The following is a 16,275-nucleotide window of genomic DNA, read 5'->3' on the forward strand; positions in this document are numbered from 1 at the left end:
TATATCCAGTAATTAAAATACATATCCGATTGGAAACAAATCTGAATTTGAAAAAAATCTCTATGTCGACAGCGTTTTGATTTAAAGAAATTGGATCGCGATTTATGAAATTTATAATATTAAATTTTAAATATAAACTTTATAATATAAACAATAAAACTAATTTGAAAATAAACAGATCCGCTATTTGATAAAATCTAAAGCTCATAATATACGTATTTTCATCGATTCGAACGATTTAATATTGCTGAATCTCATCAAGAAATATGCAAAGATGAGAAATTCAGATGAATGACGTAAGATCCGAAAAGGATAATAAAAATCCCACACACACGATAGAATTGATAATAATAATCACTTTGTACTTTGCAAATTATTAAGATTACTTTTTATATAATATATTGTTTCAAAATCATTCTTAGCGAAATGAAACTGATTGATTCTATTATACATAAGATAATTATTTAAAAAATCTTTTATTTCATAATAAAACAGATATCGGATCTCACATTACTTTACTACTTTAACTGGTATAAAATCCAGTTATCAATCACTACATATAAATAAGCTATAACAGATTAGGCTAAAGTCAATGCATCAAAAAAGTTAATAATAACTAATAACTGAAAGCATGTCTTTTATACGAAACAAGCAAGATCAATAAATTATATGAAATGTTACATGATATATGTATATGTATATATATATATGTATTGCTTTCTTGCACTAACTTATATAAAGTTTAATCTTGGATAAGTATTTAATAGGATATAATAGGAAAGAGAAAAGGAATAATACAAGATTACACTTAATACAATATTTGTAATAAATATTTTTCAATATTATGATCACCTACTACAATATTGTTTACTTTAATTTTTTTTTATTTTACGTTTTTATTTTTCTTATTGCATATATGAAACAATATAAATATTTTATTCTTTCTATTTGTTAATCCCGAGATATGAATATCATGAGTAAACTTAAATAAGAGCATTAAATTAAAAAGATTTTAATTGTTAAACTTTTATTTGTCTTCTACTTTGTTTTCTTTATTTTTTATATTTGTAAAAAATTATGTTATGTACATATACATATAATTAAAATTTATGTTATTTGATTTTAAATATGAACCAAATAACATCATCAATTAATATAATTATCAATAAATAATATTTTGTCTTCATGGTATTCTCAATTTTCCAAAAAATTCTGTTTTTATACACAGTGTGTGCATACGAGTATCTACATTCTCGTATACACACCCTAAATTAATCAATATATAAATATAATAATAAAAAGACACCCAAGATTAAACTTATCCTAATCTGTTTTAACTTATTTATTTTAAGGCAACAGATGTATGGAATGCTATAAACTTATGTTATTATCAAATTGCATACGTTTATCTAGATATGTAGTATACATTTAAGGTATACATTTATGTAGTATACATTTTTCGCAGTATATATTTTATAGGTTGCCACACATCCGTTACTTCAAAACATATGTTAATTCATTACTCACCAACCCCGATGCGCAACAGCGGAATTATATCTGCCACGTAGCTAAGTTGAATCTGTAATATGCAAACATAAAATTCACATTAAGATGATGTTCAAAAAACCTAATGTTTTAAAACATAATTCCTATGGCATCAAACCTTTTATTTATCATTCAATTAGATATTTATTTAAATAATTATTTTCCTAAAATGATCTTTACAATAATGAGCTTTTATAAAACTTCAAATTACCACTTTCTTTCTAATTATTATTTCTAAATTATTGTGAAATAAAGCGATTCAAGAATAAACAGAAAAAAAGTTGCTTTTACACAAGTAAATAATATTTACCGAAAAGTTGTTCCGCTGGTGCTCTATGCCTCTCCCAGGCCTGCTCCTCCTCTCAGGGTATCCTCTCAGATTATCAGCTCCCTCGATGCGACACTCGTGTTCCCTCGATGCGAAGCTGATGCTTCTTCCCGCGTTGATATTTTCTGTAACATAAAAATTATCGAATCGATTAAATAATTATCACGCGCATTAAACATTTTATTCGTTATTCAGATTAATACACATTCAAACGCTCGCTTATGATCACGATCGTTTTTTTGCATTCTAGCGAATAGATGTACTAATATTTTTAACAGATATCCGCGGATACCTATTCGCGACATTGGAAAATGCAATCGTCACTTGTCCGCGCGACGCGCCTTCGACCGAACAAGTATCGCGAAATATGTATTTTTACCAATCACTAGTACCCGAGCGTTGAATCGATAGTACGCGATTAATACCGCAGTAAACCACGCATGCAAGATTAATGAAAGTTACTCTTACCATAATTAAATGAGTCGTGACGCCGACTCCGACTCGTCCCGGAGCCGGAGCCGATCCGTACCGTGCCCGCCGTGTTCCGGAAATGAACGCACTACGCAGGAGAACGTCATCAATATGGCGGAGGCACTTCGAATCGTCTCCCGCTCGGCCAACTTCACGTTCGACAAGAGCGGCATCACTGCGCGTCCCGTTCCTATATTCGCGTTCATGCATTTTTCTTATTCTAGCAATAAATGCCATGAAAAATATATACTTGCGAAATATATACTTTTTAATTTATAAATCGTCAATGTGTGCGAATGTCGAAGTCGAATCTACGCGGACACTATACGCTTGTCAAATGCATATATGTTTGTTATACTCTTTTTTTAAATATAGATGTTAACTATAAAAACCTAACAATTTTTTTATTATTTAATCTCTATACATATAACAATTAACACCACTATTATACATTTGCAAATGTGGCGCGGACGCGCAATGATGTTTTATCGGCGGTGTCGGAAAATAAACGTGTCTACGTATAAGCTGTCTGGTTCAGCTATTAGCAAGATAGCCTGATACGTCTCTTTATTTAATTATTAATAATCGAGATAATTAAGGGAGCTGTTAAGCCTTTCATGGCTGAGAAGCTCGTGTTCCACGTTAAATAAATACTACATGAAAGAGAACTCGATATAATTATACCGATTATACGCGATCGCACCGTTAAGAGAGGTTATCTAACCAATAAACAGATAGTCCGAATTATAATCAAGTGAATCGCTATGTTATCCAGAGTGACAGTTAATATTATTAGGAGATCGGTATACAGCAATGCGCGCACCCTTTGTTACTCACGAGATTCTTTACGATTGGATCTCTCGATACGCAAGGATGCAAGGCCACACAGTGTACAAAATCATTGTAACTTATATGTAGCAAAGAGATTCAAGTCCAGCAGGAAAAAAGCTGCTGATAAGGTAATTAATATAATATATTTAACTTCTTAACTCCATTTAGTTCCTTGTCTTTAATTAATATAGTTTATCTATAGTTTTTTTCTTCGCCTTTGTGCTTGTTTATTCGTTCGAGAAGCTTTCAAGCACAGATAAATGTATTATTTTTGGAAATATATTGCAGAAAAAAGACAGGGATGAAGATTCTGACGAGGAGAGGGAGGAAGACGACGAGGAAGAAGCCCCTGTAGGTTCGAAAGTGGCCAAAATAAAAGTAGCTTCCTTACGAGTAGATACTATTTGCAAAGTTGGATTTGGAATGACTCGCAGGTATGTCTAATTTTATCTTGGCTGATACACTTGCGCACAACGTTGCATTTCAATTTATAATGGTCAAGTCTTATTTATTTCATATTCTTGTTTTTAGTAAAATCGAGGAGGCATTTTATGCGAGCAAGTTTCGCATAAATGGAAACAAAGTGTTCAAAAAATCTAAAGAGGTAAATTTATTATTTTTGCAATAAAGCTGAGATAATCTCTTGAAAATCTTGATAAGAGATTATCGTTATTTTTGTATCTTACGTAACTTACTACACATGAAATAATTGTGGTGACAGGTGGACGTAGGAGATGAAATCGATATAGTTTTACATCAAAGCGTGGATAATCCTGAGCTGCTAGTTGTAAATAGAATTGTGATATTATCAATGGCTCCTGCAGCCGATGGTGTACAAATTAAATTATCTAAGGATAAGAACTTATTAATTGAAGATTACAAAGATCCCTATCTAACATAATCTGTATAGCTCAACTTTTTGGTATCTAAGGATAATAAAATTGTATGTACTGTACATAATAAAGATATTAGTATCACATCTAAATAATTATAACACTTAGAAATTTAATAAATTACTCTTGACTTAAGCTAACTATAAATTATATGTATATATATATTTTTTTAAATATACTCGCACATGGGTTTAAGAATTTATTTACTAATAAGAAATACATCAAAATTATGTTCGTTAGTATAATTTATTCTGTAATCTCTTTTACTTTATCAGAAAATGGCTCTTGAATTGCTCCTATTTCTTGTAAGAGGTCTTGTTTAGATTCAAAATATTCTTTGTACCACATCATATGTCGCACTTTTTCTTGAACAGTCATGTATGGATTCTTTGACAGTCCAACGCACACCAACTCCATAAAATGACGTATTGGTCCCGATTTAGGACACCATCCCTTCAAATGACGTTCCATAAAGACATGTTCCGAGAAGTGAACACTCTGCTCTTCTTCCATTCCTGAAATATATAGAAATTATTAAACTAAGTTTTTTCCACAAGAAAAACGTTATGTATAGCACATTATATAGAAACCTTGCTCATTGTCAATAGGGAATTTCCATAATTTGCCTTGCTCCGTCCAAAGAATCAGTTCTTGAAAAACATTGGCAGGTGGATAAGTCGTCAGTGCTTTTAACTCTCTTTGTTCTAATGCCGCCCACGTTTTCAATTCCGGTATGTTTGGCGAAGCGGCATTCATGTTTTCAAAAATTTTACTAGGTTTCCCATTCCAAAGATTGACATCTTTAAGTCTACTATACATAAATAATTAAAAATTAGGTGTTTAGTACATCATGAAAACATGAATATCTAAATATATTGTATTACAATATAATAATATTATATCTGATTATGGGATTGTCTAAAAATTTAATCTCTTATATAATAATTAACATTATATTTCTTGTAATACCTGACACGAGATCCTCTATCAGTATCTTGTAACTGTTTAGATGCTTTAACGTCATTTAGTAATTTTCTCGATATACTATTCTCAACTACTTTCACCGGTTGCTTATTATATTCGTCCAGTAGGGTTTGTATTATAGATTTCTTTTCCAAATGTTGGTCTTGGGAATTTTCTTGTACGTTGTCTTCTGGTGATTGTTTGAATTTAGCATTCTTCTGACCTTTACTGTTAAACGAATAAAATTATATTGTAAAAATATTTCAAGAAAACATCAAGTAACACAGAAATATATTACTATATATATGTACAATTTGTCGTATTTAGTAATATACATGACAATCTACATACATTCTTGCCTGTTCTGCTCTCAATGCTTCTACTCTAGTTGCAAGAACTTTCTCAAGCAAGTCTGACGTAGTCTTTGTTTTATCCCCACCAAGCGTCTCGGCCACATTTTTTGCTGCTTTTACTATTTTCTTTTCTACAAAAAAAAATAATATAATTTAATATATTGAGAAAGGCTTGTACTTTCACAAAACTGAAATGATCATTGCACTAAGTTACCAAAAGGCAAATGTTTGTCATTATTCGATTTATCCTCTGACTTCTTTTTAGGCTGTAAGGCAACATCAACGGTTTTCTGCAGCTTTTTTGCCTAAGAACAATAACAGATATTTCATTAAAATTACATTAGCTTACATTTTCTCCGAAAAATATCTTGTTATATCACTTTTAGATATATCAACATTTTACTAACATAACTATTATTTAAATACTGAATTTAATCTGCGGTTTGTAAATGCAATACTTTAAAGAAAATTATTTTAAAACATGGGATGTTATTTTAATTCTGAATTTAGTGAAACTTGGAGTAAACAAAAAAAAATCATGATTTACTTGTATCATGTTATTCAAGAAGCTTTCCAAATCATATTTTTTATCTGATGTTGCACTTGCAGGACTTGCGCTTTGAACATGCGTTGTCTCGGGTTTTGTCTTTTCAGTATCAGAATCGGAATCAGATGAATCTGATGAATCCGATGACGATGACGAAGATGACGAAGAGGATAATCTCGTGGAAATGTTTATCCATTGAAATGACATTCTACTTGGAGGTCTTATATTACATCTGCAAAATATGTTCCTCAATGTAACAACGAAATTGTAAACTAATAGTATTTTATATAGGATAATATTATAAGAGTCTTATTTATTGATATCACAATATTTTGTCATTGTATGCTTATCACAATGAAAATTCTATCGTAGTGTATACATTAAGGCATACAAAAATTCACTAGACAAGCATATTAATAGGCATTTCCAACATTTATTAATTTTAATAATTTAATGCAAATGTACTTACTTCGTTAATATATGTAAAGGCAACATATTTGCACATAAATATTCTACAAATCAATTATATCGCGAGACGTGATAGCACTCCTCATTCAGGAACAAGTAATCCTATAGAAAGGCCGCAGATTCCTAATGAGAAATAATTAAATTGAGTCATTAGTCGATTGACAGTCGGGTGTTAATATCAGCGACAATAACGCGTTGTGTGTCACGTATCCTCCTGCGAGGATTATTGACAAATTCAATTACATAAAATGAGTAATATAAGATTGCAAATAGGAGAACCTAATTTAAAGAGAACTTAACCTCTTTGTTAAAGGGCAGGGACTCCGATACTGCGATATCGATATATCGTGTTATCCCCGGTTCAAAACGGAGTATCGATACATATCGCGTCGCGGCGCAACGCAGTGACCACCACGGCGACAAATGAAAGCGTGACGTGATCCGTAGCGCGCGTCGTACTAGTCACACACGTCGCGGGGAAGTGGATGATGTCGCCGCGCGAGGAGACAGCCGTCGAAGGCAGTCCCAGTCTATAAGAAGCGCGCCGAGATATCGCCGAACGCGCGGTGCCCACCGTCGTGTGCCCGCCGCATCGTCGTCCCCGGTCCCCGCGCGCATCGACGCCGACGGTCCGGAAGGGAAGGATGGAGGCGGACTACCAGCCGACGCTCAGTCCGTCGCGGACGTTGACAGGTGAGCTGGCGATGCCCCGACAGATCTCCCTCGACCGTCGTAGACGAATTCGGCTTGACGTGTCCGCGCCCGCTTCTCCGACTCTTTCGCCGCCCTCGGCGAAGCCGTCGTCGTCGTCGGGATCGACTCGCGACATTGGCAGGCGGTGACACGAGTCGACAGCAGAAGCGAGGGAGTCGGCTCGCGTTGAGTAAATAGAAAGCATCTGATTATCGTGACATCGTGCGCTATCATTACTTTCGCGAAGGTTTACGGAGCAGAGAGCTCGATCGTCCGTATTGGAGTAGAGTAGTTCGAGTAGATAGTTGTTGAACATACGTGCGGTGCAATGTCAATCGGGTTTATCTTTGGAGATAAGATATTTTTTTCTCGCGCGTACAAATACATACAGGTATCATTGTTTTGATCTGCTTATTTAATATCAAGACTGATTTGTGTTGACGTGTTTAACAGGAATGGGCAACGACTGTGAAGATCCGTATCCCAGCCTGTCAGATTATCACGATTATGAACCAAATCTGGAATTTGACGATACAGAATTGCAAACTACTTCAAACAACGGTAAATTATATATCTCCAGATATATATTTTGATATCTCCTTTTTATGCAATTAATTATCTGTAGATGCAGAATTCGTTTTCTTCTTATTTTGCCCTCTTTATGTTATGAAAGTTATATGAAAGATTAATTTACATGATGAAGCAGCTATGATAATTGTTTAAAAATTAACTTTATTGTTACAGCGGCGCGGCTTCTGGAAGAAAAATTGGATTTGGTGAGCAGCACCATGGGTACCGGAATGGATTATTTGGAAAGCCCAGTGAGCGACGGCACGATCGAGGAGAACTTTGAGGAAGCTTTGGTAGATGCTCCAGTTATCGAATCTGGTGTGTGACCTTTTACCTTCTGTTAGTAGCCAGTAAATGTCATGGCATTCTCGGGGCATAGCAGGTGAATTATGTGTAGAACATTGTATAGCTTGTTTTACATTGCATGGCGTAAGGATGAAAAAGGAAAGGGAATGCGATGACTGTTTTGCTTTTTTTTTTTTTAATCCGTTTTGTAACAATAACATTGTGTACAATCCTAGCGTTTGAAGTGAGTAAATCTTTTTCTTTGGAGTATACATTTTTTTTATGAAACAGAATTTTGCTCCGAGAATTCAAATTGTTCTTGCTAGATAGAATTTTTGTTTGATACAAGTTTGTTGCGAGAGCACGCTTGTGATACGTGCAACCTTATATCACAAATGTCTGTTCTAATGAATAGCGGACGATCTGGCTGCTTTAGACGGAGAGCTCGCCGACGAGGAGGATTATCTTGACATATCCAGGCATGGTATCGTAGAAGTGGTCGGCGACGATAGCGCCGGTCGTAAAATAATTGTTGTGTCAGCTTGCAAATTGCCTCCCATTGGAAAAGAGACTTTTAATCACGCTAAACTCCTCAGGTGAGTTTGCGATATCTATGTTGTAGAGGTAACATGCGAAATATTTATTCCGCAAAACAATGACTTATAATTGTCTGTAAATTACTTAAAGACTGCGAGTCATCCTGTATTATGTCTAACAGAGTTTGCTAAGACTATCTGTTTTCTGGTACTACGTTTTTTTTTATTTATCTTCTTTTTATCAGTTAAAATAAACTTTTTCATAAGAAATATATTTTCACTACAGGTATCTTACGCATACTTTGGACATGTTTGTGGAGCAAGATTATAGTCTCGTTTACTTTCATTATGGCCTTACGTCGAAAAATAAGCCACCCTTATCTTGGTTGTGGCAAGCGTATAAAGCGTTTGATAGAAAATACAAGAAGAATCTCAAAGCCCTTTATCTAGTACATCCGACTAATTTCATTAGGATTGTGTGGCAAATATTTAAACCGGCTATCAGGTATACAATCTTTCCTTCTCTAAATGAGGAAGTTACTTTTTTTCTCGAGTTATTACATATTACATGAATTGTATATTTTTACAGTGTAAAATTTGGACGGAAAATGATGTATGTTAATTATCTAGAAGAATTGGCGCAATATATTAACCTGGATCAACTAATTATACCACCTCAAGTGATAGAGTATGCAATTTAGTTATGCTATTATGTAAAATAGTACTTTAGAGTCTCGTCAAACTGCACACAGATTTAGTTCACATGGGATGTTTTTTTTTCTTTCAGACACAATGAACAACTGTTGATGAAAAATAAGAAAAATTTGCCAGCGAGTCCACCGCAAAGCGCGGTAGTTACGCCAGTTGGCACGACTCAGTTCGGTGCTAGTCTACAATTCATAAAGGAAAATAGTAACGGCGATCCAATACCACCAATTCTAAGGCAGTGTGTAGAATTTCTCGATACGCCCGACGGTATGGTATTCCAATAAAAGCAAAACCATCTTCGTCTTGCTCGTATTCTAACTGACAATTGTTTTGTTATTGTTTCAGCCCTAGAAACAGAAGGAATATTCAGAAGATCGGCTAACGTGGCAGTAATCAAAGAACTTCAGAATCGTTGCAATCAAGGTTTACCCATCGATTTTCAAGGGGACCCGCATATCGCCGCGGTTTTACTCAAGACCTTTCTCCGTGAACTAGACGAACCTCTTATGACCTACGAACTATACGATGAAATCACACAATTTCAAAGTGAGCATTTTGTTCCCTTTTTTTTCTCTTTTTTTTTCAAATATTATTACAGTAAGAGTACATAAAGCATTTTTTTAATTTTTACTGTAGCATTGTCGAAAGATGAACGTCCGCGTAAAGTTAAAATATTAATATTGGAGAAACTTCCTGAAGACAACTACCAAGTTCTTAAATACATCGTACAATTTTTATCGAGGGTACGTAACTATCATAATATTCCCAGTCGCAACTCCCTACAACTAAAATAAAATCGATTTTTATGTTTACTCTTTTTTTCTATTGATAGGTAATGGATCGATGCGACCTGAACAAGATGACTTCTAGTAATCTCGCGGTAGTATTTGGACCGAATCTAGTTAGAGCACCGCCAGCACGTGGAATGTCCCTCTCCGCAATAGGACCTATCAATCAATTCATAGACTTTTTATTCACCTATCAAGATAAGATATTTATTATTTAAAAGCGACAGCACCGAAAGCCTAATAGTAACATTCAATTCTCACACGTCCGCATCTTCATTTACCGAAATATTTTTATATTCTACGTGATAGAGAAAAAGAAAAGGATAGAAGGAAACATTCAACTGTTTGTTTACATGCGATTTTGCACAAGATTTTTTAATACGAATAGGTATAATAATTTTCGGACGAAAGACTAAAACGTTCGAATCTGGCTGGCTGTGTGATGTTGGAATGCCAGCTGCAAGAAACATGTCCGTATATTTAGAGAGAAATTACGACCAAATACCAAAGATACATGAGAACGTTACACAGTGAGTATAATATGTAAGATTATCTAGAGATAATGTGTTTATCTATTTAATAACGCTTAGAAAATAATATATTCGATGATGAAAGAAGATATCGAGCGGGATGCCTCCGTTGTGAAATCGCAAACGGCAATTTGTCCCGGTTTTTGTTTAAATTAATTTCTGATATTTAACGAAACTTTTAAACAACGAATTAATTTCTTTTAGCAAGTTACATGCATTATCATTTCATGTATAATTTTTAAGAGATTTTAGTTATTTTTATTTTGTTATTTTTTCTTGTCAGTTAAAAACTTTAAATCAATAATTGTTATTGAATAGATTATAATTTTTGTTTTGATGGGACCACATGGATCCACCAAGCATCTTTTGTTATTTATTTTCATTTGTAAAGTTGGAATTGTCAAAATTGCATTATATTATTAATTAAAGATCCTGTAAAACGAAATTTTTATAGAATGTTTTAGTGTATACTCTAAATCTAAAATAAGAAAACCGCAAATAACAAATTTTTTAAATATTTGGCATCCTTTGCATCTCTTGCAGGGTTTGTATATAATGGAAAAATTGATAATTCAATAATAATTGTGGTCTAACGAATGTAGTATATGTGATACTGTATTTAAGTAAACTCGAAAAGAGACAAGATATATGTAACAAGGAAGATTTATATATATATATAAAATATAATATAGAGAAATACTATGTTAACTTTAGATAACATAAACAAGCATTCATTTTATATAAGTAACAAAACACTCTGATTGAGAAAAATTAAATTGTATTTTCTACTTCAATCGGATTCATCTTGTAGCTTTCGTGACATTTTCTCTCTCTCTGTTTCATATAATTACGAGAAATCAAAATAATTTATGCTGTTTATAAGATTAATGTAATATTTTGAAAATTATGTATTAGCACAGTAAGTGATTAGTGTGATATTAGTATATTCCATGCACCCCACATATAAATTGTAGTAACTTTACAATATTTTTTTTCAATTATGATCTCGAAAAAAAGTAATTTGTCTGATTGTTAGATTCACTTGATGTCAGCAAGAATTAAAAGAAATGAGAGAGAGAGAGAGAGAGAGAATGAAAAAGAGGGAAAGACTTGACACGTATTGAATGTCAAGTATTGTATAGTCTAGTGACTTAGTGAGTCTGTCCGTCGTCTAGGTATAAGGATAAAAGAGACTTAGCAATTTTTTCGCGGAGCAAACCGCTGATTTGTATATCCCCTTGAATAGTCCTGCCATTATGGGTAACTGGGATAAAGTATGGGCTTGGCAGCCCTAAACCCGCTCTCTATCATCAAAAGATAAAAAGACTAACCCAGACCTGTATAGAACTGATGTGACTCGATTACATTCCTCGTTGTTGTCAATAGAACGTGTAATAAAGCGTGTTAATTTATAGGTCTTCAATTTCACTTTTGTGTATAATTCATAAGCAAAACCTAACTTTCGTGACACGGGATCGAGGTAGAAATGTTAAATAAAGCGTTTCTCTGTAACGTTATTACAAGTTACCATTTTATGTTTATAAAATAACTTACAGTAACAATAATTTAAACAACTCTCTTGTATCACTAATTTATATAATTTCAGATGAATAAACATATTGCGTGTTACTTAATATACGGTCCAAATCAATATATTGTACAATAAAATTATCGGCACTTAATATGTACAATAACTTATCGTTTGGATAAAAGCCGAAAGTCTTTCTTCCTTGAAAATGCCCTCGTCTCGCGACAAGACCGCGTCGTCTAACAATTAGTTAGTCCTTAGTTAATAAGCTTGCTGCAATTTTTGGATTGCGAAGATATAGTCGAAAATTTGAAGACGACAATGGGAAAATTAAATAATTTAGGACGAGGCTTCTACTTTCTGGCTCTTTTATAAAATGTATGCGACTACATCGAGATTGAGGCATTCGAGACAGCTAGATAGTAAGGTCTGCCGCTATACCAAACTATTTTTTTTTTTTTTTTTTTTCATTATGATCGCATAATTCAAGCAACACTTTACATTCGCGCCATAGTTAAGAAACTACCTGGAATGATAATGATCAAAATGCACACCAAATATAAAGATCGATTGGGAAGAGAAGATGATATTACGTATTGCTTCGTGATTGCACTAAATGAGAAGCTAAACTTCGAAAATCCCACAAGACAGATCTCATCAAGATGACAAAAATACTTGAAAGACAAATCTGTCAGGAAAAGCTTATCTCACAATGTTTACGAACGACAATAAAAAGGCCACAGTTGTATAACGTGTGTGCACATCTAAAATCGTCATCGAAAATATTAACAATTTATCTCTCTTTAACAAAGTGGCATGTGCAAAATTTGCCTTCGAAAAATTTATCTGTCGGGCACAAAGTCACAGCTTCCACCACCAACATATATGTATACAAATATACATATCTTTGCTATCCAAGAATTGTCACAGCTAAAAATATACATATATATATATATATATAGGCATACACATGCACATTCATACATAACGCACTCACCTACAAACACATACAGGATAAAGCATTTTGTAATGTAACAAATTACTATTGGCAAATTTGTCACATTTGAGATGCACCATCCTGTATATAGTTCGTACATTATCGAAATTAGACCTTTCATCTGTAGTCGAATTAAAATTTATTTTAAAGGTCTACGAAAAGCTGCCATTACCGCCGCCACCGCCACCGCCTCCGCCACCACCACTGCCGCAGCAGAAACTTCTAGTCGGTTGAGCTTGTTCTGCCTCGTCCTCAACCATCACGACATTGCGACGCGTACTGTTGGTTCTCGTGAGCGTGGACTTTTGCTCGGCCTCGTCCGCGCGTTGCATCATGCGCTGCGTCAGGTCCAGGAACATCCCCTCGATATTCTGGTTCAACTTGGCCGATGTATGGAAATGCATGGCGCCCACTTGTTTGGCATACCTGACGGAAGATTTGTTCGCAATCACTATACTACGTTCGTTTATAATTTCATGCAAGCGAAGATTCGTCAAACTTACTCTTCTGCTTCCTCTATGGCAACGTTTCTGTCCTTCTCCAGGTCCACTTTATTACCCGCTATCGCTAAGCAAATTTCGCTACCTAACATCTTCTTAAGCTCCTTCACCCAGTTCTTCACCTGACAATAAAATCAATAAAAGATTATTTAACATCAGGAAAACAAAGATGTTCTGGAATACTGTCTTATATGGCAGGTCGTACTTTTTGGAAGGTATCCTCATCCGTAATGTCGTAAACGAGAATGGCCCCATTAGACATTCTGTAATAAATTGGTCCTAAGGCGTGAAACTTTTCTTGCCCGGCGGTGTCCCATATCGCCAAGTTCACTCTTTTCCCGTTGATGTTCAGCTTCTTATTCAGGAACGACGCCTAAAACATATAAAGCCAATTGTCGAAATGCGAGGTAAATCCCGATCGTATCGTAGACAAATAAAGGTTTCGTTAAGAGGTTAAGGAAGCTTTCTTGACCGCAGTTATATACGCCGCGAATTACACTTTAATCTTAACATATACGACTTCCTTTCTACGCATTACCGAGCTCGGATCTAAAAGAACCGTGCGTCACCGGAAGAAATACCGCAAGATAATTTTTTCTCTTTCGAAAATATACACATTCGAACCTGGATCAAGAAAAAAAAACCCGGAAAAAAATTTTACGGGAGCAAAGACCATTCACGGTGTACTGAAAACAAAAACGGAGGAAAAATCCGTGGAGCAACGTCGGTTTGCCGCTCTCGCCAGGACGACGCAGAAGTCGAGGAGGGAACTGGGAAAGTCACCTGTAGCGTGCTGATATGCTTGTCGTTGAACTTGTCCTCGACGTATCGCAGGGCGACCGAGGTCTTGCCGACGCATCCCTCGCCGAGCAGAACCACCTTGAAATTGTAGCCGGTGCCGACCACCGGACTGGCCATAATCCCGGACTATAGACGACTGTGCGCCGTCCAAGGACGTCGCGACGGCGGAGGAAGAAAGGGAGGGAGAGGGAGTTAATTCGCGCGAGCGAACGCAGCTCGGGGAAGGTTGAGAAGGCCCGGCGGCGCGGCACCCCGGCACTCCGCCTCGTCGCCCTCGTCTCTCTTCTCGCCCCCGTCAAACCACCGACGTCGGCGACGATCGCCGTGTATTAGGATACCGGCTTCGACGACGGGACGTCCTGCCGCGGTCTCGAGTCTCGACTGTCTCGAGGCGCGTGGATGCGCGTGGATGCCGTGGATCAGCTGTTCCGCCCCGTGTCATTACGCGCATACGTCACGTCACCGGCACGTTTCTATAGCCGGCCCTTAGCCCAGTCAATAGAGCCCAAAAAAGCCGCTGAAATGGAATTAATTCCGGGAAGCGATTTTTTTTCTTTGACTGTTTTGGAGGGTCATGGGTAGTCTAAAACCGGATTTTCGGGATTCTAACCCTGGTGCGTTAGCCGCCATTTTGATTAGAAGGTTGATTTTGTAAATATCTCGCTTATTTTCAATTTTAGAGTGAAATTGGTAATAACCAAACTTGTAGAAAATTTAATACTCTACAATTTTGGTCCTTATCATTTTTCACCTAAGATCGATATTTTGGGTCTTAGACTCGAAAAAGTGGGGGGTAAAATTTTATTTTATTTTTTTAATTTTTTGAATAAACGCGCCATAAACTCTACCCCCGTGGTGATGTGGAAAAGATGTTTTTTATTATACCAAGTAAATTCAAAAAATAAAAAAAAAAAAAATAAAATTTCACCCCCCACTTTCGAGTCTAAGACCCAAAATATCGATCCTAGGTGAAAAATGATAAAGACCAAAATTGTAGAGTATTAAATTTTCTACAAGTTTGGTTATTACCACTTTCACTCTAAAGTTGAAAATAAGCGAGATATTTACAAAATCACCCTTCTAATCAAAATGGCGGCTAACGCTCCAGGGTTAGAATCCCGAAAATCCGGTTTTAGACTATTCATGACCCTCCGAAACAGTAAAAAAAAAAAATTGCTTCCCGGAATTAATTCCATTTAAATGTCTCTATTGACTGGGCTACCTCTCGCGACTTTCCAGGTAGCATTAATGTCTAAAAGACATCATAAAGATGTCTTTAAGATGCCAGAAATCTTAAAGATGTCTTTATGATGTCTTTTAGACATTAATTGCTACCTGGGTTTCGTTCACATCATAATGCTACATTTGAATGTGGCGCGATGTTTCGGACCAACATTTGATTGGCTGTCGTAATTCTTCGGCCGCCATTATGCGCAATGCTCCATCTGTCTTCTTACATTATTCACAACCCGTTCGTATGTGTGTGTACTCCGTTCATTACGTCGCCATCGTTGCGCGCGCAATCGCGTTCACGCCGTCCACAAGTTTCGAAGCGACTGCGACTAGCGACTTCGACGTCGGGATAACTTGATTGATAATTAATTAATAAGAGTAAGTATTTCATTGAAATCCCTCACTCAATATGCTCGAGTTAGTTCTACGTCCATTTCGTTTGCAGAAAGCGTCAAAAAGAATTGCAGATGGATGCCTCGTCGAGGAACTCATTCCGGAGGCATCCGAGACATCAGAGGTCCAAAGACTGCAAAGCTCGATGCGGGTCCAATGTTCTAAGAGCGCCGTATTCTTCGAAAAGCATCCTTCCCACGAATTGTCGCTAATTTTAGCGCTCGAGACGCGAGAGATTTCAGATGAGAACGGCCGACCGGGACGCTGATTCTACGGGTAGCGGCTCTATTTTTGCTATTTCTTAATCTGTAACG

The 16,275-nt window shown here is 35.8% G+C and overlaps 4 protein-coding genes across 11 annotated transcripts; 2 read left to right on the forward strand and 2 right to left on the reverse strand.

Moving 5' to 3' along the window:
* The first annotated feature begins 2,523 nt into the window (after window positions 1-2,523).
* On the forward strand, window positions 2,524-4,169 carry LOC139820132 (uncharacterized). The gene is made up of 4 exons (XM_071790146.1): window positions 2,524-3,303; window positions 3,464-3,609; window positions 3,707-3,779; window positions 3,897-4,169. Exons 1-4 carry the CDS (start codon window positions 3,109-3,111, stop codon window positions 4,074-4,076), a joined length of 594 nt encoding a protein of 197 aa, XP_071646247.1. The 5' UTR covers window positions 2,524-3,108; the 3' UTR covers window positions 4,077-4,169.
* An 85-nt stretch (window positions 4,170-4,254) lies between these two features.
* On the reverse strand, window positions 4,255-6,840 carry Mrps31 (mitochondrial ribosomal protein S31). Of its 3 annotated transcripts, XM_071790140.1 has the most exons (8): window positions 6,700-6,840; window positions 6,401-6,522; window positions 5,932-6,163; window positions 5,599-5,689; window positions 5,383-5,515; window positions 5,038-5,259; window positions 4,659-4,879; window positions 4,255-4,583 (listed from the first exon to the last, which is right to left on the reverse strand). In XM_071790140.1, the coding sequence occupies exons 2-8, from the start codon at window positions 6,424-6,426 to the stop codon at window positions 4,315-4,317; spliced, it is 1,194 nt and encodes a 397-aa protein (XP_071646241.1). In that variant the 5' UTR covers window positions 6,427-6,522; window positions 6,700-6,840; the 3' UTR covers window positions 4,255-4,314. The 3 variants fall into 3 exon arrangements, with proteins under 3 accessions (XP_071646241.1, XP_071646242.1, XP_071646240.1); XM_071790141.1 differs by lacking the exon at window positions 6,700-6,840 and having other exon boundaries at window positions 4,659-4,876; window positions 6,401-6,693; XM_071790139.1 differs by lacking the exon at window positions 6,700-6,840 and having other exon boundaries at window positions 6,401-6,693.
* A 110-nt stretch (window positions 6,841-6,950) lies between these two features.
* Window positions 6,951-13,702, forward strand: Rhogap68f (Rho GTPase activating protein at 68F). 6 transcript variants are annotated; one of them, XM_071790131.1, is made up of 12 exons: window positions 6,951-7,092; window positions 7,546-7,653; window positions 7,837-7,980; window positions 8,363-8,543; window positions 8,770-8,988; window positions 9,073-9,171; window positions 9,271-9,458; window positions 9,537-9,737; window positions 9,828-9,934; window positions 10,024-10,177; window positions 10,362-10,509; window positions 13,162-13,702. In XM_071790131.1, the coding sequence occupies exons 1-12, from the start codon at window positions 7,044-7,046 to the stop codon at window positions 13,658-13,660; spliced, it is 2,097 nt and encodes a 698-aa protein (XP_071646232.1). In that variant the 5' UTR covers window positions 6,951-7,043; the 3' UTR covers window positions 13,661-13,702. The 6 variants fall into 6 exon arrangements, with proteins under 6 accessions (XP_071646232.1, XP_071646233.1, XP_071646238.1 ...); XM_071790132.1 differs by having other exon boundaries at window positions 8,384-8,543; XM_071790137.1 differs by having other exon boundaries at window positions 13,185-13,402.
* A 19-nt stretch (window positions 13,703-13,721) lies between these two features.
* Rab21 (RAS oncogene family member Rab21) lies at window positions 13,722-14,452 on the reverse strand. Its single transcript, XM_071790423.1, has 2 exons — window positions 14,318-14,452; window positions 13,722-13,907 (listed from the first exon to the last, which is right to left on the reverse strand). Exons 1-2 carry the CDS (start codon window positions 14,450-14,452, stop codon window positions 13,722-13,724), a joined length of 321 nt encoding a protein of 106 aa, XP_071646524.1.
* Between the last annotated feature and the right edge of the window lie 1,823 nt (window positions 14,453-16,275).

This window comes from Temnothorax longispinosus, chromosome 10, assembly GCF_030848805.1.
Source record: "Temnothorax longispinosus isolate EJ_2023e chromosome 10, Tlon_JGU_v1, whole genome shotgun sequence".
Classification (NCBI taxonomy): Eukaryota; Metazoa; Arthropoda; class Insecta; order Hymenoptera; family Formicidae; genus Temnothorax; species Temnothorax longispinosus.

What these genes read in the sequence shown, in the direction of transcription:
- LOC139820132 (XM_071790146.1), top strand. Translation starts at nt 3,109, where the DNA reads ATGTTATCCAGAGTGACAGTTAATATTATTAGGAGATCGGTATACAGC. An exon ending in GGAAAAAAGCTGCTGATAAG is followed by an intron (nt 3,304 to 3,463) that starts GTAATTAATATA and finishes AATATATTGCAG; the next exon opens with AAAAAAGACAGGGATGAAGA. An exon ending in TGTTCAAAAAATCTAAAGAG is followed by an intron (nt 3,780 to 3,896) that starts GTAAATTTATTA and finishes TTGTGGTGACAG; the next exon opens with GTGGACGTAGGAGATGAAAT.
- Mrps31 (XM_071790140.1), bottom strand. Translation starts at nt 6,426, where the DNA reads ATGTTGCCTTTACATATATTAACGAA. An exon ending in TCTTGAATAACATGATACAA is followed by an intron (nt 5,690 to 5,931) that starts GTAAATCATGAT and finishes TATTGTTCTTAG; the next exon opens with GCAAAAAAGCTGCAGAAAAC. An exon ending in CCCTATTGACAATGAGCAAG is followed by an intron (nt 4,584 to 4,658) that starts GTTTCTATATAA and finishes TATATATTTCAG; the next exon opens with GAATGGAAGAAGAGCAGAGT.
- Rhogap68f (XM_071790131.1), top strand. Translation starts at nt 7,044, where the DNA reads ATGGAGGCGGACTACCAGCCGACGCTCAGTCCGTCGCGGACGTTGACA. An exon ending in ATATTTAAACCGGCTATCAG is followed by an intron (nt 8,989 to 9,072) that starts GTATACAATCTT and finishes ATATTTTTACAG; the next exon opens with TGTAAAATTTGGACGGAAAA. An exon ending in ATTTCTCGATACGCCCGACG is followed by an intron (nt 9,459 to 9,536) that starts GTATGGTATTCC and finishes TTATTGTTTCAG; the next exon opens with CCCTAGAAACAGAAGGAATA.
- Rab21 (XM_071790423.1), bottom strand. Translation starts at nt 14,452, where the DNA reads ATGGCCAGTCCGGTGGTCGGCACCGGCTACAATTTCAAGGTGGTTCTG. An exon ending in AGCATATCAGCACGCTACAG is followed by an intron (nt 13,908 to 14,317) that starts GTGACTTTCCCA and finishes TATATGTTTTAG; the next exon opens with GCGTCGTTCCTGAATAAGAA.